Here is a 23,706-nt window from a genome sequence, read left to right on the forward strand (position 1 = left end):
GAGCTCGACATCATCACTGCCGCATTGGCGACCTACCAACGGGAGGAGTTCAAACCGTTCAAGTACCTCGATTGTTGGCAGGAAGGGCGCCTACATCCGAAGTATAGGGGCGGCATAGTAGCATCCTCCTCCAGCTCCTCCAGCAAACGGTCCAAGTCGGTAGCCCTATCCGACGGCGCCTCCGATGATGTGGCTACCCAGCTTGCTGGAGCTAACTTGGGTAGCCCCGACGCTGGCCCGAGCAGTTCCCGCCCGCAAGGAAGGAAGAAGGCGGCGGCCAACCGCCCCCTGCCGTCGCGCCTCGACTCCATCCGCCCCCGCCGCCCCCGCTCCCTTTGTGCCTCCTCCACCCCCGAACAACACGTTGTGGGCCATCTTGAGTCAACTCTATATGAACGATACGTCTCAGATGACTCCGGATCAACTTGCAACACATGAGCAAATGATCCGGGGTCTCAAGAGGCAATTGGGGTTAGAGGACTAGTCTTCCATGTGTGTAAAATTTTTAATTTGTAGGATTTTAATTATGTATTTTTTTTATTTTTTAGGATTTTAATTATGTATTTTTATTTTTTAGTATTTTAATTATGTAATTTTTATTTTTTAGGATTTTAATTATGTAATTTTTATTTTTTAATGTATTTTTATAATGTAGAAATATTTTTAATAATTGGAGTATTTCAATTGAATAATAGAATGGTGGGACCCTTAAATTTGTCCTTAGCTAAGAGCACGGATGTGGGTGTTGTGCTTTTAGCTAAGAACAAATAGTAAAAGTGGGTCCGGGCCCACCTTAATGCTCTTAGCTAAGAGCACGGATGGGGATGCTCTTAGAAGCTCAATCAACACTTGACAACCTAGAAATTGAAGTGATGCCAAGGGTCATGCACACTCTACCCATTAAATATGAAATCATATTATGTTGGTAGCTCACTCCGGTCCAACTCTTACTTGATTCAACTAAAAAGAATAAATCCAGTTTCTAATAACAATAATTTTCAGATGAATAACTCCGTATTTTAGTTTTTAGATGCTGGATGCATAAATATGAAGAACAATGAATATTTCCTTTCACTAGAGAAAAACTTAACTTGAATATTTGATTTTATAAAACAAATAAATGCATACAAGATTACACTTTTAATACCCACACTATTGACCTCTTTACAATAGTGTTATGATCTTAATGAAATGGTAACAAGTAAATACCTAAATTATTAAACTTCTAATTACATGACACACAATAGTGCGTTATACGTTAAAGCATATTTATTTTTTTCATAAATATATGTATAAAGAGAAAAAAATATGCAATTTGGTGGTCCATTTTTTATTCCCTATTTTTCATGGCATTATCGCATTAAATAAATTAACAAAATAAATACACGAGATAGTAGTGAGTGGTGACCCACGAAACAGAACAATGGTTGAATAAAGAGTTAGTGTGACTTCAAAAGGAGCTTCAAAATTTGAAATCCCAAACGTCAATTGCTGCAATTCCAATCATATATAGCAACGTGCTAACCTCAACTCCCTAACTACCTTCATTCTTCCTCTGTATTTCACTCCGTTTTCCAATTTTATAAAAATTTAAAATGAAATTAAAGATGTCATTTTTATTAGAGTCAAAATCTTTGCACCAAACAACTATAGCGACTTCGATGTTTATTGGGTTTGGGCCTATCGTTTTCCTGTTGTCTGCTTTTGCCTTTCTTCAAAGCCACACTCTATGATCAACGTTGAACGACAAACTGATTGTGGTGGGTCGTTTCTCACTTTTGCATCTTCTTCACTGTTGTAGTTGTAGACACCACTTCTTCTTTGCGCGTTCGCTGTTTGTTGAATTGCCTCACCGAGACTTCACAATTGTGGGAGGTGACTTCTTCATTCTCTGGCTCTATTGCTTTAGCTAAATGCTTCTTGTTTTCTATCTGTTGCTCACATAATGCTCATGAGTTTTGGAGAAATTGGAATTGTTGTGCAAAATGTGAATCTTGTTTCTACTTCTTCTTTCCTGAAAGTGATAAAAAAAAGTAGGCATTTGTAAGGTATTGATTGTAATCTAATGAATTGTGGTCTGACAATGAATAAAAGGACTGTGGACTGTTATCTCGAGAATTTCAAGATTGGCTTGTTAGGAATTTTAGTTCTTTTTTAAGTTATTGAATCCATTATCATTGGAAAAAGAATTACCGTGGCCCATTTTCTTTAATTTATTGTTTTTGCCCTGCTAATCTGTTGGTTTTGTCTCTTGATTTTGTTTGCTTCTTTTCAAGATTGAGATGGGATTCTGGCTGTCCGTAGCAGTTTCACATATAAAAGGGGGAAAGCATTGTAATGCTGCTTTTTTCAATTGTTTTATTTTTCTTTTTCATATATCTGGAGCCCAGCCCAGAGACCTCTCTCTCTCTAGAGAAGGAGACAACTTTCATCTTTAAGTTAGTTCTTGCAGAGACAATGTGTTTGATATTCTCAGTAATGCTGCTAGCTATTTGTGATGCTTACACAATTAAAAAAACTGTAATTTCTTTTTGCGGTTTCAAGATTCTTGATATTTGCTCTATTGGTGCAAATGGTTGTTGCAGGATAGGGACTTTGTGTCTACTATTTTAGCCACTCCTTCATGGAGACGATGACGGCTGCTGCCTCCATGAAGTTTCCCCGTGAGCCGGCTAATTATGATGAGATTTCTATGCAGCAGAGCATGCTCTTCTCTGATAGTTTAAAGGTACTTTATTCCTCCATATAATAATCTGTTTGGTGTTGCATATCAGCATTTTTAATTTCCTTAGACGTCATTTTAAATTTTGAATCATTACTTGCTCATCTTCGCCTTAAACTAGCGATTGTCTGAGGAGAAACAGGCAACGAGGGAAGATAAAAAGGAAGTAATTATGTAAACCAACTTTATTGAATGATGCAGTGAGTGCTGGAGGAGAATTATTGTGATTTTTCTTGTGGAAGAACATCTCTTCTTAGTTAGGCATGATTTGTTTGAACTTGGATTCCTTATACACATTTATTTCTTGTCCTTTTTGGTCGGGGGAAGGTGGCAGGCAGCGCAAGATATTACTTTGTAAATAGTACAGCTCTCTAGTTAGTACAATCTCATTCCTATACTGAATAAGAGCCCTGTTTTGGATCGTCATCTTGCTGCTGTACAGTCTTGATATGCTTTTTCATAGAGTAATGCTTTATTTCTTCAGGATTTGAAGAATCTTAGGAAACAACTCTATTCAGCAGCAGAATACTTTGAGTTGTCTTACACCAACGACAACCAAAAGCATGTGTGAGTTGCTTATGGCTGTTGAATTGCTACATTTCGCCTGTTCCCTGCCGATTCATCACTGTAGGTTTATTATCCCATTTTAATATATCTGAACGCGCAGAGTGGTGAATACATTGAAAGATTATGCCATTAAAGCTCTTGTCAACACCGTGGACCATTTGGGTTCTGTGACCTTTAAGGTCAACGATCTGTTGGATGAGAACATTACTGAAGTTTCAGGAACTGAACTTCGCATATCTTGCCTTGAGCAGGTATAGTTTGGTTAAATCTTTGATATAAATGATCATAGCATGCCTATACCATTTGAACCAATGGGTGAAGCAGAACATTCAAGATGTTTCATCAACTGATTCATGACGGGTTTTAGCCGTTGTTCTTTCTGGAAGCAAGTGCTTTATTGTGTTTCTATGTGATTTAGAGACTGCGGACATGCCATGATTACATCAACCGTGAAGGTCTCTCTCAGCAGTCTTTGGTGATAAACACTCCCAATTACCACAAACGATACATCTTGCCAGGTCTCTCTCTCTCTCTATTTATATATACAGGCAATCATAGTATAGACCATATATGGTTTCTAAACAAAAATTTCTCCGACCTTTATCTTCAGTGGGAGAGACTATGAATGGAGGTTTACGCACGAAATCAAAGTATCAAGGTTGCAGCATAGACAAAGGAGACGAGTGGCATCAATTTAGGAGTGGTAAAATGTCTATAATATCATTTTGATGCTTATGTGAGCTCTGATACCATGTGTTGATCTCACGAGCAAGTTACCTTGCAGCTATTCGAGCTACAATACAGGAGGCTCCACCATCAATAGCCAGGTGAGGTTTCTCCCAACTAAATCTACATGCTTGTATTCCAAAGCTACTAGTCATAAAACATGCTTAGGCAAATGTCTTGCAGTAAAGGGCGCTCCTCCTCACCTACTCCTAGACTCGTGCAGCATCCAGGAAACTTCGCCTTCTCCAAAAGCATGCCTAAGAAAGATCTAGGTTCGTTCCTCAATTAAAAAACTATTCTTCTTGCTTTTTGCCAACTGAAATGAGCTCAATCATTGTGATGTTTTTCTCGACGTATCAGAAAGAAGAACAGTGTCACCTCACCGGTTTCCACTTCTACGTTCGGGCTCCCTATCTAGTAAGCCCACAACTCCAAAGAGCTCACGCCCAACCACCCCAAATCAGAGCCGGCCGACCACCCCAAATCTATCTTCAGGAAGACAACCGGTATGTGACATGATACTTTTTTTCTGGTTAGCTGTCACCCAAAGCAAATGCCCCCCCTGATGTATAGGTTGATTGAATTTGGCACAGTTTATTTCTGACCCTCGGAAATCGGCTTCGATGCGGATACGTGTTGGGAAAGAGAGCCCAAAGGAGTTCGAGCAGATTCCCAGCAAAAGCAAACGGTTGCTCAAAGCGTTGCTCAGTCGACGCAAGTCAAAGAAAGATGATACGTTATATACTTATTTGGATGAATACTAATGAAAAAGAGTTGAAAATAGTTGTTTGTACCATCTTGCTTTCCCCTTTAGTATTCATTTCTATACCTCATTTATGGTAAGTGTAATTGTCAGAGAAACATATTCATTAATATGAGTTAATGCCCATGTTACAAGATCTATACATTTACTGCTGCACAAGTAATCGTAGAATTGGAGTATAATAGACTGAGATTGCAATATGCCAACAAAAATATCTAATGAACTTGGAGAAGTAAAGTTAACACCATTTCCCTATTAAATTAATAAAACTGGCCTACTAAAGCTACTCAAGAATTGTCAATGTCCAAAAGGACCAAACAGCCATATCATCTCAAATTTTGATCAAATTCATTTGATGATAATTATACAGAGTATCATGAGAGACACAACAAAGCTGTTCAAAATTACACTGGTTCAGTAATTATACACTTCTCAAAATGTCGCTACATCAATCCCTGACCAAATTCTTCAATTGTCTTGGTGGCAAGTGTAAGAACATCGACAAAAGCACTATACGATGCACGAAGGAATCTCGCTTCGACGGCCTCAAAATTCCTGCAAATCATCAAGATCAAGAAAGAAAAACTTTAACAAACAAACACCTGAGAGAGTAAATGATGCTGAAAATTTTGATTCGGTCTTGTTCCTAGTATGCTCTCTACTACTCCTACTTGATATGAAGCAAGAACCCTAGCTCAAATGCCATAGATGTAAAATGCTTATCAAGCAAGTTATTTTCCTCTATTACAAGTACGTGATACTTACACAGAAAGTTTCCCGTTGGATACTGACATATGCCTTTTCACCTTATCCGGTTGCAACTGTAAATCACAAGCAAAATACAATCTCAGATGAAAAAGAATCAACAGAACAGAAGCCACATATAGCACACAACGTACCTCCTTGTCAACGGCTAGAGCAGCATATACCATGTGAGCAACTTCTTCAGACGCATAATCTACTTCCAAGTTGCTGCAAGCAACATCATAGAAAACAAAATATAAGTGTGAATTTGCTTACTAAACAACAGATACAACATACAAAACTGGACAACCACTTTCTTCCGATCCAATATAGAAACCGGAAAAAACATTTTGTACGAACATGAAAGAACTTACTGCTTGACAATGTATGACTGCTTGACATTAGAGTTTATAACACAAGATTCCAACTTTCACCCTCTCATCAAAGACTTGGAAACAATCAATCTAATTCAGACAACCAATTTTCTTTAGAGGCACACTTGGGTGCATCCACATTAATTAAATCCTAGTTGTGAATTTGTGATTAATAAACCCTAATTGGGATATACACAAGTTTTTGCCTTTTCTTTTGTTATTCAGATGAATTCAAAGATAATAGTCCTAGTATAAAGAACACTGTTTATCTTTCTTCACAAAATTCCATAGCACTATTTACATACAAAGTAGTAGGATTATTTACAACTCCGGCAATTTCCATAGCAGAAAACAAAACATAATTAATCAGATCAAAATAATTCATTAAAAAATGCACCTAAAAAAGATAAATTGTTGGAAATATGAAAATATGAAAGCAATTGTAATCCATAAACTGAGAGAGGGAGGATGAAAATACCATCTGAAATCCCATTTGGTGGGAGCTCCGGTAGTGACATCAGCAGCTAAGGTCGCCATGCTTTTGTTTGTGGAATTCAAAAACAGCGAAGTAAAACGACTGAAGAAGAGAAGAGACACAAACGGTTTAGGGCAACAACTGTCGGGCGGTTCGGTTTAAAACCATTAAACCGGGTTGACCCTTTTTATGTTTTTCTAGTACTATGAATTTGAAAAACATTTACTAATCTACTTTACAATATCTACATATACAAAATATTTCAATACTATTTTAAATGTGTAAAAAAAATATTAAATTTACATGAACTATATAAAAAAGGTTTTTTTTAGAATAAAATTCTATTTCTTCTACTATTCTACTGATATTAGATGAAAAAAACAATGTTAAATAATTTAAAAGAATGTATTAATTTGAAACAGTACTAATGAAACTTTTTATATAGATCATGTAAACTTAAAAAATGTTGTAGCACTTTAAAATATTAATAAAATATTTTGCTTATGGGGTGTAATTTCCCCAAAATGAATGCATCTCATGTGTATTTCTGAAATTTAAGTCAATATATGGTTCATTTTCCTAATAATCAAATAGGCAGAAAATGATTTCATAACAATCAAGCCAGCATATTCTGAAAAATATTCCTATGTTTTAAACTTAATATTTTAATAGCTGACGTTTAAATATTATCACAAAAATGGTTTAGAAGAAACATTCTTACTGCACCCCTAACAATAGTAAATTGGTTTGAAAAATTAAGATAAGGATTTAGTTTTATGAGTGGAGTATTTAGTTAGTGGATTAAGCCAATTATTTCATCTATGTTAAGAATACGGAGGGGATTGCGAAATAGCACAACAGACCATGGTGTTACACACACCTGAATAATATAATTAAATAAAAAATATAAAGAATACTGTCGGCTTATGAATTTTCATCCTTATCAAGCTTAATTTCGAATAATCTCATAGTATAAATTAAATCTTGGATAATTTCATATCAATTTAATAGTACTGCGTATTTGAAGGAATCCCGCGGGCTAGCTTGTTTGGCTGAAATTGGTTTTGGGCAAAGAAAGCATATAAGAATATTCTTGTCGTATATTACTCCTATAAATATGTCCACAAACAAAAACACACACATGTATTCTCGCTCACCAATCTTCTCCACCTCTCATCCTTGGTGATTTCAGCTCAGCCGCAGCGCCTCCGCCACCGGCATCCTCAACACGGCGGCTACTGCAGCTGTCTAGGATGCTTAAAATATACTCCATGTAAGTCTACTCTCTGTATATTGTATATGTATTTTTCTTTTACTGATAGTGGTGATTCTTTTACGATATTATTTGATGTATATGTGTGTCTATATTTATTACCTGGTAGTATTAGTGTACTGTTTATATGTATATTTGTGAGCAATTTTTCGAACCCAAAATGGCACTACATACCCTATGTGTATATATATAGAGAGAGAGCTAATTCCATATAATCACTTCTCATTGCTCAATATGTTGTATCACAATTTACATTGTATCTGTATAGTCCACACGGGAAGGAAAAAAGGTGTCATCTTTATTTGAATGAACAGAAAGTTGTGTAGATATTAGCACTTGATCTTGATTCTTGATAGAGCACAAGTTCCTTGGCATTCAACCCTCGTTGTATATAAATCATCTGTGTCCGGATTGACAATATGTAGACGATAGTAAATGAAGAAAAATCGAATCCCTGCGTGTAAAGAACATGTAAATGCTTAAAATTTGCAGCTACTGCATGAACTAAGGCATAGCAGGGAGAATAGGATTACCAGTAGGGAAAGGCCCCGTCCTGTGTTAGTTAGTAAGTGCTGCTGGTTCTACCTTGACTGGCTTAAGCCTCATCATGCCTCTTCGTAAATGCTGAAAGGCTAGTACAAAGAGCCCAAAAAAGTACAGCATGAATATGTGTAGCTTCTCTACGCGTTCAATAATGAAAGACGAACTGATTGCTCTCCATGCTGTTATCTGAGAAGCTTTGCACACTGAACAAAAGAGCAGATTAGTCATACATAGGTAAACGTGCCAGGCTGCTCGATTTCAGGAAGCATAGTCAAGTCAATAACCAAGAATGAACTTGTTCCTTGTGTTTTGATTTGGAAAGATTGTCATGACAAAACAGAGGCAATACACCAATAGGCAAAAATCAAACTTTTGCTCTTAAATGGAATAAATGAAATGACCAGATACCCACATCATTTCTAGGCCTTGGTCATGGGTAGTACAATTGAGCCTTGTAAATATACACTGAACTGACTCACAGAAAGATTTCCTAAGCTATACATGTTTTCTCTTACTAAATCCTACGTTAACAAGGCGTCACTTTAATGCCTTGGAAACCATGAAAGCTCCTGAAAGAAGGTAGTGAACTTGTTGCATGGTGGGTCTGATTATATGGGTTGGGTGGTCTCTAGGAGATCTAGACTAGTAATACGAGATGAAGAATTTGCATATAAGTAGCACCCACCACTGCTTTTAGTGGACAAATTTGTCCATTCGTATGAACTCGCCCTATTTTGTGAAGCCTTGATCAACTCTAGAAGAGCTTTATTTACCTGCAGTTTGAGGGATGAAATACCATGTAAGCCTCAAGTTTGGGATTTCTGGTCAATGTCATACTCAATTGCGAATAAATTCCGATGATATTGCACATGATTTTCATGTAGTATGTTTCTCTGTTTACAACAAGACAATTTCATTTCAAGGTTTCCTTTCGTCATCAGTTACGAGGTCAATCACAAGTTCAGAGTTAGAAGGTTGTTAGCTGATCTATAACTTATGAACAAAAAATGGCCCTTCAGTTAAATGCATACTGGCAAGCCATTAATTAGCCTGTACAAAATCACACTTAATCTGCCCTCCAGTATATGTTCAACAGAATCCACAAACATTTTAAGAAAAAATATTTGGGTGCGATCATGAAGCATTAAGTAATTCCTCTATTTGTTTTCTTTATTCTGTAAAATATGTTACACCAATTTGTTTTTCCATTAAGATATACTGAAAATAGTTTTCCCTTGTAACATTCTTCACCATTTTCTAATGTATTCTCGAGACAATTGTGAGAAAAATGGATGATTTGTGCATCATTACAACACATTTTCCTCTAACCTTTCTAGGAACTTAATTTCTGAGTAGTGCATATTATCTGAGCCTTGTTGACCAGCGAGGGTAATGTCATATGAAATTATAACATGAGAACATCTGATCTTGCTTTCCTTTGTGTTGAAGCTAATTCTAGAAAGATAATGTTACTTTTAACTTCAGGTTATGTAATTACCAGTTTGCTTCCATATGTTAGCTGTTTCAGTTATTATTTCATTATTTGTCATACTAACATATAGAATAGTACCTCCTCAGTTCTCTCATGGCTTACTAGATGTCCACCATTAAGTTCAACCATTCTTGCAGATGGATATAATCTCTCTGCAAGTCGTTTTGCATGGGACAGCTGAGCAATTACATCATGTCTACATGGGATGAGGAAAAAAAGAAATACATGTATTAGTTTTCTTGGAAGACACATATGAACAATGAGAAAAACATAGTAAGAGTCTCTAATAGGCTAGGCTACCTGCCATGAATTACTGATACTGGAAATCCAGCCATACGGATAGATTCTATCTCTTTTCTCGACATTTTATGGGTCCAACATGCATTAATCTGCCCATCAAATCCATACTTTGACTGCATACCAGTTGATGATATGGCTTTTACGTATTCCTGCAGAATTATAGCATCATGTTATGCTTCCAAATCATAGAGACACTACTCGATTATAAAAATATAGCCTGCATCAGAAAAATAGTTTGACACCAAGGGTCTTCTGTCGTACAGGAGAACACCACAAGTCATAGTAATGGTTTAATGAGAATTGGATACAGCAAGAACAAATAAAATTCATGGCACTGATCTTTACCCCAATGACCTAAGAACTATGACTCTATTCCAGGAAAAACATACAATATCAGGTTTCTCGCCTCAAGTTCATCATATTAGAATTCCTTACTTGGTATAAAATTGATCTTCTAGTCTTTAGTCCAATGTACTCTTCAAGATATTCCTGCATAAAGGAGACAGTGGATTTTCGATCAATTCTCAATGATCTGATGAGTTCTGAATACAAAACAAAACAGAAAGATAACTAAAGTGGAAATTAAAGGGCTGCCATGCTTGACTATCATAACCTATAAATAAGTTTTACCTGTGAGTAGTGGGTATCTAAATCTACGGCTGCTCTCTGTTCAGGTGTTTTTGCCCTCAGAAAACGCAGAGCAATTGACAGAGTTTGAAGGTCAAACTGAAAAGAATAAGAGCTGTAAATTAGGATCAGGATGGCATGACACATTACAGAAAGTCCCATATATGGGTTGAAATTCAGAAAAAAAAATAAGTTGGGATTTTGTTGGCTATGCTTTTTTCTTTGACCCAATTTTGCCTCGGGTGGATTTGTTTTCGGTCATGAAAGATAAGCAAGAGAAAGACAAACAGCATAAAGCTATTAAATAACCCCACAAATTGATACCTTTGGTAAGCATTCATAACCCCCACCAGTTACATTCAACAATGCCAAGGATGAAATTCGCTCAGGCACCATTGACGCAAGCTTGCAAGCAATCATAGCACCTGCATCATCAAGAAACCATTCAATAACAAGAAAAGCTAGATATTTTTGCAAATGATCACCAAAACCATGAAATTACAAACATCCAACAAAGGGGATAAATGTGGTTCAAATTAAAGAACAAGAGCACGAGTTGAGTCAATTATTCCTACTAAAAACTATTCAAAGACTCACCCATTGAGTGGCCAAACACATGAGCTTTTTTCCATCCCAAATGATCCATCAGAGCTAGTGCATCTTTTGCCATTATACTCGTCCTGTGAATTGTATACTAATCATCAATCACATTACCAAAATTTCACAACCATTCCACAAATTGAGGCTACTACTATTACGCAACAAAAACAAGTTCCGAGCTAAAATAGTATTGTTTCGATTACTATCAACAAAACCTTCAAATTTGACCAAAACTAGGGTGTCCGGAAGAACTCTTTCTTCGTAAATAAAATGCCATAAATCATGCTAAAATAAACATTAATTAGAAAAAGGTTCAAAATTAGGCGGAACTCACGTGTATTCTGACTTTTTGGTGGGAACGGAGCTTCGTCCCATTCCACGGTTATCAAAAGCGCAGACCTCGACGCCCGCCGCTCCGGCACCGCTCGGATCTTCCAGCGGCGGCGACTCGTCGTCGTTCGGCCTCAGAGTCCCGGCCAGACCATTTATCTGCGGCCCCCATGAATCGTGGGTCCCGGCCAATCCTGACGATTTTTCATAAGAACTCAATTTCAATTTCAGATGAACATTGAGATCACGAGAATTTGTCGATCATCGTGAAAGACAATAAAAAAAATTAACAAAGTAAAGCCCTCGAAAAGTGAAATGCGGGCGTTTTACCTATGATCATGAGAGCTTTGATTGGTCCTTTCCCGTATGTTCTGTAAAAAAGTTGGATTCCATTGCTGACGTTTGCTTCCGCCGCGCCACCCACTTCGCAAAACGGCATTTCCCTCCCCCCTTGATCGTGTGTTCTGCTGTGATTCTGTTTGACAGAAATATTTGGTTGGAGAGAGAGGGAGAAGCGTATATGTATGAGCTGAATTATCAGAGATTCCAGAAGAGAATGGGAGAAGAAGAAAATACAAATGACAGATTGCAAAGTCTATTGCTTTATAACTATATATACCACACGCCTCAAATGTGCTGTTAATTCATTTATTATTAATTAATTTCACATGTAGTATAAAAATCTAATAGTAAATTGCACTGATTTAATTTTCCAATTACAAAAGTGGAGATCTTATGACTTATCATTATAAAAAAAAAATAGAAAATGGTTTTATAATTAAAGCATACTCCCTAAATATGGATTTGTAATATTTTCTTCGTGATTTGCAATTAAAGCTCATTTATCTATAACAAATATTTTTTTACTATGATTAGATATCTTAAAGGAAAGTTGTATATTTCTTTATGGTATGGTTTTACCAGTTCAAAAATCGTGTGTGTGCCAAGTGTAGAGCTTATCGATCTATCCATTTGTTTCCACTCATTTCTAAATGAATGTCTATAAAATATAACGAAATCAAATTTAAAAATCGAACTCCTAATAAACAATGAAAAAAGTATTTTAAAATGAATTGTGGGTGATCACCAAATATAGAATTACGTGGCGGATAAGCAGCGGGCGGTTGGTCGGCCTTGTGCTGGCAAAGTCAAACGTCACTATTTTAAATTCTAGTGTGAAAGTGGGGGTTATTGGTCGCCACATACACTTTAGTTTCACTTCTCATTATTAAAATTAATTTTTAAAGTTAGGCGACTTAATTATGTAACGTTTAGTTGAATTGCAACAATCTAAGGCAATCTTTGTAGACCACACCAATCATTCATACAAATAATTTGAGTATGATATAAGATAATTTTATACTATTAAACTCATAAGCCAATGCAATATATAGTATACTCCACTTCAAATGCAATTAGTTAACGTATACTATGATCCCTAGCTATAATAGTAAATTCATATGCCACAATATAGCGGTAAGAGGGAAAATGTGAGATTTGGTAATTAACATCTATCTTGTGAATATATAAAATGTTGCAGGAGAGAAACATAAATTAGCAAATACAGAGAGTTAAGCAAGAAAGTTTCAACTATAATTTTACAATTAAGATAAAATAAGAAACGAAATTTATTTAAAGTGGATGGCGAGTTTGGGTCGTATGATTTGTGCATCGACCCCACAAAAATGAAGCGGCATGCAAAAAATGTGATTGATAATAATAAGTATTCACAAGATTATTGGGGTTGTGTTGACGAATTGTTTATTGTTTTCTATTTATTACTCTCAATGGATAATGAATTTAATGATATAGTAACTTTTTTTCTAAAGTCAGAAAAGTATTTTTAAATGTGATCGAATTTCGATTACTTCCACGAAATTATCCACCTCTAAGTCGATCTCTTTGAAGATAACGACATTTTTAGCTTTCGAAAGGATACAACATAGCGATCTACGTTATTCATTATATTATGGTTTTTTTCTTACACAGATCTAAGAATAAAATATCAGTGCTCATCTTCTCCCAAGTAAATAAACGAGAAAAATGCTTGCATTTATTTGTTTGAAGCGAAATAAGTACTTGAATTTTACTGTCACTGACACTGTGTGTATCAAGATCAACAATCTATTTTTTCTCTATCTATAGACTGAAGCAATATACAATCATTTTAAACATGTGATTTTTGTTGGACAATTTTGAGATATGGTCTATGAAGTCTGTGACTGTAATAATTGACACGTTTTCTGTTTCGTTATATCATCACACCAGATTCTCCACAGTAATATATTTTCCATTCGAGAAACTTAAAATGTGTAGCAGATAATTTAGTTCTAAATGCACCTCTCACAATCTCTTACCTTTTATAAAAGGCAAGTTAGAATATTCAGAAAATGGAAAAAAGAGAGAACCATAAATACCTATATTCGTCTTTTGTGGACCAGATGTATAAATTGCGGAAGATGAGGCAACATTGGCATACTCTTGAATCGCTTCAGAAAAACAGCTCAAGCCAATAAGATACTGCACTATATGGTGAGCTCAAGGGCAATATTTCAGAGCCCAGTCACTGGTGAGCATAGCATATCTTCAGACATCGCACGCCCTGTTACTGATGAAGAAATTAGAGTGTGCTCACATCATAGCTGTGTATAAGTCAGTTAACTAGCAACATTAATTTATATATAGCTCGTACCTCATTACTCAACCTCAAAGATTTGGTGGCTCGTGTCGGTGACCTCACATAGCTTGATCACATCATTAAAATCAAGAGTTCTAGGCTCATATGCATCAAGAAAATATGTATAGTATGGAACTTGGGAGTTGGGACTAATACTTGACCATGTGTTTGTGTTTGTTCCTCAGTATGGAGAGTCTCCTCTGCAGAGGATACTTCTCATCTTTAATCCCCAATTTGTCCATGTAATGTACAATTTTTTTCATTGTTTCCATAACCTCTTCACTCTCAGGGCCAAAGGCCTTTTCCTGAATTTTCAAAACCCTCTTGAGGAGCTCCACCAATTCATCATCGTCCTTATCCATTCGGCTCCTAATGGACACCAAGCAATCTAGGGTCTCTCCTGTTAAGCATTTGTAAAACAAAATGGTCATGACTATTTCGGATGGAGACCAATGGGACATATAAGAAATGCAAGTCACAAAATCCAGACAAAGATGAAATCGGGAAGCATTACATGCCTGGAGTGCTAAGCATACAAGGAAGTTACATTTACAACAATGTTACAAGAATATAGTATAGACGTAGTAGCTCAAGAAACAACAATGTAACATAGAATCAAGAGTGCAGAAGTTATTATAGACTTACCAACAGGTAAAGATTCCTTTCCAAATGCTTCTTCACGGATGCGTAGTACGTCTGCAGCAAGACTTTCAGCTTCTTCATCACGATGTAGATTGTAAAGAGTGACAGCTAAATGTAACATTGGGAAGGTAATAGCTGGGTCATCCGGAGGCACATTCTTCATCATTATTTGCAAACTTATCCGTAACAAGCGCTCAGCTTCGCCGAAATTTTTCGAGCCAGAATAGGAAGTTGCAAGATTTACAAGATGGGGGACTAAGCTGGGATGATGTTTTCCTTTGGATTTTTCAGATATTGACAAGCATTCTTCCAGCAGGGCTCGGCCTTCTGCTCCTCTGCAAAATAAAGGAGTTTTCACATTCCTGTGGTCAACACCAACTACTTGTATGCCCACTAGTATCATATACTGAAAAGTATGGTTAAAGGGAAGTTTCCACAGAAAATTGATGGAATATAATTTGAGTCCTGCCACTAGAGTATGGAGATAAATAAGTCAGTTTAGTGAAAGTTTTCTACCTTCCTGCAACATGAAGTAGCTCGGCCAATTCGATTCTCATCTTCTCCATAACTTGGTCGTCCAATGCCATGTGTGTTGAATTCCTAAGGATCTCCATAGCATTTTTATATAGATCAATTGCCTCATTTATATCTCCTGCAAAAGATACGAAAAGTTAACAAACGGATGCCTTAGGGGACAACATTGATGCTCAAGGGGCACGGTAATTGTTTACCTTTCAAGTAATTAAAACCCTATTTTAATTCTACAAATTATACAATGAACACAGTGACAAGACTCAACCAGTTCTATATAGGCTAAGCTATTAAGCACGTGACATAGCTCTCGAAGACACTTTCAGGTAAGGTAAAAGAACAAGAGAAGGACAAGTGGAATCAAGCTTCTACACATGAATTTTCTCTTCTATTTTTTGGTTCAAGCATGAATAGTACCACTGTCATGGAACAGTTAAACTAGAAGCTAGTAGCATAACTTGACTTTTAATTATCTAGGGTGTTGTAAAAGATACAGAATTATATGAGATCCATCTACATGAGTTGAAGCAACAACTATTTTATACATATCATCGACAGAAACTTGATCTAAAAGATACTAGTAGTAAGTTGTGGGTGGCCCATTCAATGCTTTCTTAATTCTACCTCCCTCCATTCCATAGTAGTAGAGTCACTTCTTTTTGGCACGGAGTATGAAAGAAGATCATACCTGTTGCACATTTCACCTGGGCCAACGAACACATAGCTACTCCCACTCTTCCATCTTTTTCCCCATATAACCTTATATAGATGTTTAGTACTCTAGTACAAACAGGAAAAACAGAATAGTAAACATCACAATGAAAAAGCCTCTCCATGAAATAACAGTATATGCAAGTAAACACTGCCCATATACAAAGTACTAACCTATTGAATGTATATTCAGCATCTGATGCCTTTCCCTCCTTCTGTAGAAGATTACCTAATGCGCTTAATGGTACTATCAACTCCTCGCCTTCCCCTCTGCTTAATTCCAATATTTTAATAACATGGTGGTATGTTTCTGTAGCCTCACTGGCTTTGCCAATAGAGCCGAGCACTTTTGCAATTCCCATCAATGGTGTGCAAAGTAATGAGCTCTTAGTTCCTAAATGGAGAAAGTTCATGCAGAAGTTAGTTTCAGGTTGACCAAAAGTTCGCAGAGTGGTGCCAATTTTTGTCGTTCAATTAGCATCTACTCAGAACAACAGAGCCTACTAGTCTTATGTTATTTGGCATAACAGAGTAACAGACACAGAGATAAATAAAGCATATTGGTGGTTAAGCAGATGTCATTAAATTTCAATGTTCAGCATACCATATTTCCTCTCCATAATTTGCAGGGATCTTTGGTAGAAGTTTATTGACAACTCAAACTTTTCCAACTTGGCATAAATATTTCCCATATGCATTAGTATTGAATCAATAAGCGGCTCCTCATCATTTAAAGCATTCACAATCTTGTGCAACTGCAATCAGACAACACTATTATAAGTAGTGAGTATTTAGATAATCAAACATGATGATGAATTTCAAAACAGACAGAAGATGCTCTTGAAGAGATTCCATATCCAAAGCATGGAGGTGGAGATAACCATTACAGTTATTAATGATAATACGTATGCATGTTATCTAGGTAAATATATCCAACACTTGCACGTTTATTTTTAATGCAATAGATTTAGCTATCATGTTAAGTTGCAAAGAATAAAAGTCATTTCTGTGACCTATGGTCTCAATATCTTAAAAACCAAAGTATTGCCAAACTTGAATAATGAGTATAGCTATACAGTTTGCAAATCAAATTACCATATCCATTGTGGATCCCACAGTCCTCAAATCTCCAACTGCCATGAAACCCAAAGCAATGACATCAAGAGCAGCAGCTTCTTCAATACCTTGAGCACCAGAATCCACCTGTTCTTTAACAGCTTCATAATTTGCTTGGAGCAAATCTACTGCATCATCATTCTTCCCCAATTTAATTAAGGTCTTCACTTCATTAAATAATTCCTGAAGCTGCTCTTCGAGGTCATTTAAGCTTCCAGATGATTTCATGTGGGTCTCACTAACAATGTCGGACCTACAGTTACAAAGTGTAGCACACCACACACCACACACAACACACAGGTTAGAGTAGGAAGTGATCTGAAATGAAGTGACATGTTAGCTAGTGACATATTTGCCAATTGAAGGAACATGTAAGCTAATGACATATAAAGTGATGATCTCAAGTTAGGTAACAATGATGGTACTGACACATGAAGGCAATCACCTTATTAAGTACTACCATCTAATACTATGAGTCTGTGATGATTAACTCGAATGCAACCAGAACATCCGGACCCAATACACATTTTATAAATAGCTTTCACATTTTATGAATGACAAATGTGAACCTATGTAACCTTATACCTCTGCAAAACTTCTGGGTCCAAAACACCTGAAATCACATGTTTCCGTGGATATCTACCTCGGACGCCAGACAAGCTATCCGCGCCAAAACTTCTCAGTCCACACTGTAATGCATCGAATGGTACCAAATATAGCCTACAACTACGTTTTGAAAACGGAACAATCATTTGGATACAGGAACACACAGACAGTGTCTGTAACCGCACGTGCCCTAATTGTGTTTTTGAACAAATTGGATTCATCCTGAAACAAATAGAATAGGAGTAAACAAAAACAAGTTCAGTTTGAGCACTAACGCCTTCAAATTCATTTAAACACACGCAGAGACAAACAGTTCAACAATTAGAAAACACAATACACTTTATTAATATAGAATTCTGAGCTGAAAGCTGAAATAAACACACAAACAATGTATATAATCGTATAACCGATATGAAGAGGATAAATGAACACAGAATAGTTATTTGATATTCGAATTACAGCCTGTAGATAATGTGGTATTATCTCTGTATACATATGCATAGTTGTAAACGAGGAATTCACCTGAAATTAGAAGGAATCGAGGAAGAGATGATGGCAGCCATTAACGAAGAAGGGGTAAAGTCTTGGAATGAAATGAATGTCGAAGAATGGGTTTTACTTATGGGCTTCACTGTTAATCCATTGGCCCATTATCTCTGGCCCAATAGTGGTGGCGTTGTATCGGTCTTTGTTTTGCACAAAATTAAATACTAATAATGTTCTGGATTTTATTTTTGTGATTATTGAGTCATGATATCATGTGCAGTTTACTTTACTAGTAAAATACTCGATTTATCAAAACCTCAAAAACAAAATAGGAAAGTCCATTTGCAGAGGTTACATTTATTTTAATTTCAAAAATTAGTAAAAAAGTTCTGAAGTTTGAATTTGTGCACTATCTTATGGCAGAAAATCCAGTAATAGCATATGATTTCAACTAAATGGTGCAGTTCCTTCTAATCTTCTTGATGTTTTTCAACTAAATGTCGCAATTTTTTCTTGAATAGATGATAGTACTATGATTTAACTCATTAGTAGTAACAACATTAGCATATGATTTCATTTTTCTAGTTGTTTTTTAAAGTTGCGAGACAAACCAAAATTTGACCAATCTTCGGAATTTTTCTAGCAAAATCATTTCGCTAGCAAAAACTTTAATTTTTAATTCATACATTTACCTTACAAATTCATACATATTTCATTGATAATCCATGGATCATAGTTTAGAGTGTAAAAGGGTTTTGTAGCATATCCCTCTCATATATGCACACAACAACAACATATTATTTGCATAAGCCGAGTCAGAAAAATATTTTCTGGAGAAGATAAATACTGAAAACAACAACAAATAATGCTTACATTTCCACAACATACAACAAAGTCAGATACATTAAATGAATAACATTATGTTCCAAACAACTGGTCACTTATCATATCCTTAAAACTCAGATCATCCACGAAAACTGTTGCTGCGTCCCACCTTACACTGGTCGCGCCTATCCATCTTCTTCGGCTGAAACAAGAGTCACGAGTTTGTGGCAAAATAATTGAATATCAGATCATATTGATGGTTCTACTGAGTGTGTGTGTGTGTGTTAAGAGAGAGAGAGAGAGAGCAACTTACTGCTCAAGATGAATCCTTGAAGTAAACTCTGAGCTCTCTCTGCTTGCTCTGGAGTACCTGAAATTTGAATTACCTTCTCTGCTGCTTCTGGTCCGTTGTCTACCAGTTTCACAGTTGCTCCCGATAGCTGTTTGCGTGAATGTTATATTTGTCAAGGCGTATGCATGGCATATATGCTCAAATGATCACAGAGAACTCAAACTCACCTCACTGATCAAAGTGAGCTTTCTTGATTTCTTGGCTAGTTCAGACGCTGCATGGGGCGGAATGACAACTTCCAGTATGCTTCTTGTCACGAGTGGTACGGCTATTCTGGAGGACAAACAGAAGAAGAGGACGAGCGTGAGCGATTTGAATGCAAGTTAAATTGCTGTGAGAAAGCTGGACTGAGATTGAGATAAAGTGACCTATTCAATATGGTGGGTTGAGGATCTTCGCGTCGCTCAGTCGCATTTTGCTTCCATGAATCAGCATTTGAGGGTGTGGAGGCCACATCCTGCAAATTGAGGCTTATTTTATTCAAGAACGATGGATGGAATGAGCTGTAAAACTCGGAAACAGGTTCAAACATACAGTAACTCGAGCCCAGCAGGTTCATGGATATAAAAACAAGTACTGAATAAAACTGGAGTAAATCAGCAAACAAAAATAACAGCAAATTATGCAAAAGAGAAGGCAGCCGACTTACCTTTACTTTTTGAGATGTTGTAGCGGCTGAAAAACTATGTGCGGCAGAAAGAGTAGGACCATTTCCAGCATGCATTTCGAATGATTGAGGTACGGCGTTTCTTGAAGGTGCCTCAGGTTCCACACCACCATTCCCAGGGTTAGGAGCAGAAGTATGAGAGACAGGTTCATCCTTCTCATGAAACTCGCGATATGTGTAACTCCTTATCCTTGATGTCACCTCCACAAGAGCCTCTCGAGCAGCTTTGATCTCCCCAACTATCTATAATCAAGAAATGGAAGATGACAAAGCCAGAATTGTGTTAGTTCTGTATCTTTTCACCTATGGCATAGATGAATCTTGACAGAAATATTCAAGCATGAAGCACTTGAAACAACAAACAAGAGCAGCGACAAAGTAGATCTAACACTAGCCACAAAAGGAATATGTATCAATAGATCCTTTACAATATTATAGTGTAAACCATATCAAAGGAAAGGGGAGAGAGCAAGACATGATCCTCAAAGAAATAAAACTAAATAGAACAAACCTGTAAAATCTCATCCATCCCTGATACACCCACCGGACGTTGTTCTCTTGGCAGAATCTCGACACTAGCACCATTGATTTTACCTATGTCAGCCAAAGAACCAATTTCATCTGATTGTAAAAGTAGCCGAGTTGTAACAATATTTTCTTTTTCTGGAATAAGATCAGCAATGCGAGTTTGTATATGTAATAAAGCTTCTTGGGCAGGAAACAACTCGTCGTCAGGACCCTAAAAGCCATACAAGTGAATCAGCTTACAAGACATAAAAGCTAAGAGTTACTGAAAATTTGTGGTCAAATTCATATAGAGCTGAAATGTAGTTTAGAAGACGAGCTCCCGAACATATTGATTACTAAGAGAGATGCAGGCTAACCTCATCAGAAGATATGATTATTACAAGTTCATCCAATCCAGCAACTGGACTAGATACATCAATATTGACGCCTATTTCATTGTGAAGCAAATCAATGATTCCATCCGTTTCCCCAACAATATAATCAACCTTACGAACAGGGCATAGTATGCGAAACACAAGTTCCTCGCTGGGGAATGATTGAGTAGTATCAGATACACTAGCAGGTCCGGACTCATGGGCATATCCAGATGAACGTGGGGGATAGTTGTTGTTCCTGGAACCACCAGAATACCTATTTCCAAAGCTAGGCCCTTCTGCAGATGATCGTCTGTTGTTGCCATGGAAATCATCATCTGGAGGATAGAAATGGTCAGGTGATTGTACTCTGTTCTGAAAATGGCTTCTATCACGATGTTGGCTTTCCCTCAAACGAGAAGAAATGATTGCTAGAGCACTTTTCACAGCATGCGCGTCACCAACCACCTGTACAAATTCTACAGTAATGTTACACAACAAGGAGAAAATGATTAAAGACATAATCTTTTGTATTGCGAGTGTGGAGGAACAACAGTAGTTAACTAATGCTCTTCATTTTCTGTTCAGAAAAGGGAGAATCAGATGAACCTTGCACTTCCACAAGGCAGCTATACATTGCAAAGTGAATAAAGCAATGCAGTATGGCTATGGCATGCAATCAAGAGGGTGAAAAGCTTAAATCCGGTCTTAATTAGGTAATGGCATGCAAATAGAGTTTCAGATCGTCTATCATTTTGATGAATTAGTCATCAATTCTCCAGTTAATGCTATGAGAATTATCACTTGATATATTCCTACAGCTCATTAATGCATCCCCGTCCATCATCAGTAGCATAACAAGAAACTACATTCCATCACCACAAACCTCAAAGCTGCTGCATTAGGGCAGCCGTTCTCAGTTTCAGAAGGCGGTCATGCCTGTAATCACCTCATAGTTACATCTCAACCATTCAAATGAGTTGAGGAATCATAAGTTCAATTCAAGTTCTGGTTTTTAAGTCAATGCACCAAAGATAAGGTTTTTCATGTTCAACAAATACTCAAAGCTCCAAAGGAGGGTGTAACAATCAAGAACCTGAACAATCTCCTCAGACATGGAAACACAACGAGGCAGAGTATGATCTCGCGGTAAAATCCTAATATGTGTCTTGGTCTCCATCCTCATTTGCTCAATTATCTTCCCCCCTTTCCCAAGCAAACACCCCACGTGCATCCGCGATACCACCAGCCTCGTCACAACTCTATTACCGCCACCACCTCCTCTCCCACCATACTCATCATTCTCATCCTCCACAAATCCATCATTATGCCCATACCCTCCTCCTCCCCCTTCAGTCTCGAGAATCCTCTCATGTATCAAGAGCAACGCCTCCTGCGCAGGCGAGAACGACGGCATCCTCCCGTCCGGGTCCCTCCTCCGTGTGTCAGAGATCTCGATAATCCTCTCCTCGTCCCCAGGCACCAGCTCGTGCACATTAATCCACGCCCCAGTGTGCTGCCTAATCGCCTTAATTATAGACCCTGATTTCCCAATCACTCCCCCTGCCTTCACATCGTGGCATAGAATCCGGTAGCTAGTAGTCACCATCAACTGATCCGGCAGCTTTCTCCCTCCTCCTCCACCACCGCCGCTGCCTCCACCTCCGCCAGAGGAGGATGAGGAGCGACGGTAGCTCGGAGGATAATGGTGACCTCCTCCTCCTCCACCTCCGCCGCCGCCACCACCGTGTGAATTGTTTCCGTAGCGAGGCTTGCTCCGCGAGTGTAGGGTTTCAGATTCATAGTCCTGGTCATAATAGTATCTCTTAGATCTCGATCTATCCATTTCCGATTTCTTCACTTCCAACAATCACAACAACTATTCCAGCTAAAAAAAAAACAGAGTCCAAATCCGAGATTCGGTGCTAAAGATTCAAACTTGCGGCCGAAACAGCAGGGGCAATTAGGGTTTAGATTCAAATCCTGCAATTCCTTTCAGTACAGGTCGCGATTGGAGGAAGATTCGCAATGGCAGATGAGGTCTGAGCTTGTTGAAGCAGAAGCCATGAACTAAACAGAAATCATAAAATTTTGTGATGTGAAGGAGTGATTGAATTCACAGCCCTATATTTTCGCCTTTTATCTCTCAAATAAATAGGTTTTATAGAGTGGCCAGATCAGATAGATTCTTATGTCAGAAAATTTCTATCCTCTGTCTTTTACTTTTGTCTAAAAATCTTTTCTAATTTTTACCATAAATAGTTCACTAATTTATTCAACTTATTTTTAAATTTTATGCCAAACAAATAAGTAGTACTACTCCGTAAGATTTTTAATCGTGTAATGATGGATTGTTCGTATTTAATTTATCTAGTGCTATTTTTTATTTAACTTTTATTTTAATATTGTGAAAAATATAATTGATATTGCTAAAAATTGAAAACATTACCTTGGGGGACTGATTGATTTTGTTTTTGATGAAATTTAAGTTGTAGTTGTTTAATGTGAATCCACATTTTAATTAGAAGTTCGGTTACACGTAATTAATGGAGTATTTGGATATATTTAAGATCACAATATGCTATGGGTTTTAACTTTAAAGACATTCCAGTATAAGGAAATACTGATTATTACAATGGCATTTGAGCTGTTAATTACAATAATTGGTAAGTATTC

At 37.1% G+C, this 23,706-nt stretch overlaps 5 protein-coding genes and 1 long non-coding RNA gene across 11 annotated transcripts; 2 read left to right on the plus strand and 4 right to left on the minus strand.

Annotated features, from left to right (window-relative positions):
* The first annotated feature begins 1,441 nt into the window (after positions 1–1,441).
* Positions 1,442–4,918, plus strand: LOC125212124 (protein ABIL3-like). 5 transcript variants are annotated; one of them, XM_048112187.2, is made up of 11 exons: positions 1,493–1,517; positions 1,802–1,875; positions 2,586–2,728; positions 3,207–3,289; positions 3,390–3,540; positions 3,708–3,807; positions 3,900–3,992; positions 4,074–4,116; positions 4,184–4,287; positions 4,376–4,521; positions 4,609–4,918. In XM_048112187.2, exons 3-11 carry the CDS (start codon positions 2,624–2,626, stop codon positions 4,777–4,779), a joined length of 996 nt encoding a protein of 331 aa, XP_047968144.1. In that variant the 5' UTR covers positions 1,493–1,517; positions 1,802–1,875; positions 2,586–2,623; the 3' UTR covers positions 4,780–4,918. The 5 variants fall into 5 exon arrangements, with proteins under 5 accessions (XP_047968148.1, XP_047968144.1, XP_047968147.1 ...); XM_048112191.2 differs by having other exon boundaries at positions 1,442–1,875; positions 4,199–4,287; XM_048112190.2 differs by lacking the exons at positions 1,493–1,517; positions 1,802–1,875 and adding an exon at positions 1,894–2,048.
* Positions 4,919–5,072: 154 nt separating this feature from the next.
* LOC125216061 (transcription factor) lies at positions 5,073–6,531 on the minus strand. The gene is made up of 4 exons (XM_048117672.2): positions 6,375–6,531; positions 5,678–5,750; positions 5,544–5,599; positions 5,073–5,333 (listed from the first exon to the last, which is right to left on the minus strand). The coding sequence occupies exons 1-4, from the start codon at positions 6,431–6,433 to the stop codon at positions 5,222–5,224; spliced, it is 300 nt and encodes a 99-aa protein (XP_047973629.1). The 5' UTR covers positions 6,434–6,531; the 3' UTR covers positions 5,073–5,221.
* Positions 6,532–7,343: 812 nt separating this feature from the next.
* LOC125212148 (uncharacterized) lies at positions 7,344–10,043 on the plus strand. Its single transcript, XR_007174616.1, has 2 exons — positions 7,344–7,644; positions 9,817–10,043. It is a non-coding gene; the product is annotated as an uncharacterized LOC125212148 (long non-coding RNA).
* Positions 7,847–14,092, minus strand: LOC125212147 (uncharacterized). Its single transcript, XM_048112228.2, has 12 exons — positions 13,954–14,092; positions 11,867–12,011; positions 11,541–11,730; positions 11,204–11,286; positions 10,931–11,031; positions 10,610–10,705; positions 10,415–10,468; positions 9,980–10,128; positions 9,758–9,875; positions 8,873–8,960; positions 8,178–8,390; positions 7,847–8,098 (listed from the first exon to the last, which is right to left on the minus strand). Exons 2-11 carry the CDS (start codon positions 11,973–11,975, stop codon positions 8,203–8,205), a joined length of 1,176 nt encoding a protein of 391 aa, XP_047968185.1. The 5' UTR covers positions 11,976–12,011; positions 13,954–14,092; the 3' UTR covers positions 7,847–8,098; positions 8,178–8,202.
* Positions 13,568–18,450, minus strand: LOC125212146 (Tetratricopeptide repeat (TPR)-like superfamily protein). Of its 2 annotated transcripts, none has more exons than XM_048112226.2 (10): positions 18,342–18,450; positions 17,799–18,041; positions 17,193–17,466; positions 16,702–16,852; positions 16,272–16,491; positions 16,075–16,166; positions 15,372–15,507; positions 14,859–15,190; positions 14,229–14,613; positions 13,568–14,138 (listed from the first exon to the last, which is right to left on the minus strand). In XM_048112226.2, the coding sequence occupies exons 1-9, from the start codon at positions 18,380–18,382 to the stop codon at positions 14,363–14,365; spliced, it is 1,740 nt and encodes a 579-aa protein (XP_047968183.1). In that variant the 5' UTR covers positions 18,383–18,450; the 3' UTR covers positions 13,568–14,138; positions 14,229–14,362. The 2 variants fall into 2 exon arrangements, with proteins under 2 accessions (XP_047968183.1, XP_047968184.1); XM_048112227.2 differs by having other exon boundaries at positions 13,568–14,144.
* Positions 18,451–19,152: 702 nt separating this feature from the next.
* On the minus strand, positions 19,153–23,170 carry RCF3 (RNA-binding KH domain-containing protein). Its single transcript, XM_048116556.2, has 8 exons — positions 22,127–23,170; positions 21,034–21,498; positions 20,661–20,888; positions 20,132–20,392; positions 19,851–19,939; positions 19,650–19,755; positions 19,444–19,570; positions 19,153–19,332 (listed from the first exon to the last, which is right to left on the minus strand). Exons 1-8 carry the CDS (start codon positions 22,874–22,876, stop codon positions 19,316–19,318), a joined length of 2,043 nt encoding a protein of 680 aa, XP_047972513.1. The 5' UTR covers positions 22,877–23,170; the 3' UTR covers positions 19,153–19,315.
* Between the last annotated feature and the right edge of the window lie 536 nt (positions 23,171–23,706).

This window comes from Salvia hispanica, chromosome 3 (genome assembly GCF_029641045.1).
Source record: "Salvia hispanica isolate PSC_SH4W2 chromosome 3, Shi_PSC_v1, whole genome shotgun sequence".
NCBI lineage: Eukaryota > Viridiplantae > Streptophyta > Magnoliopsida > Lamiales > Lamiaceae > Salvia > Salvia hispanica.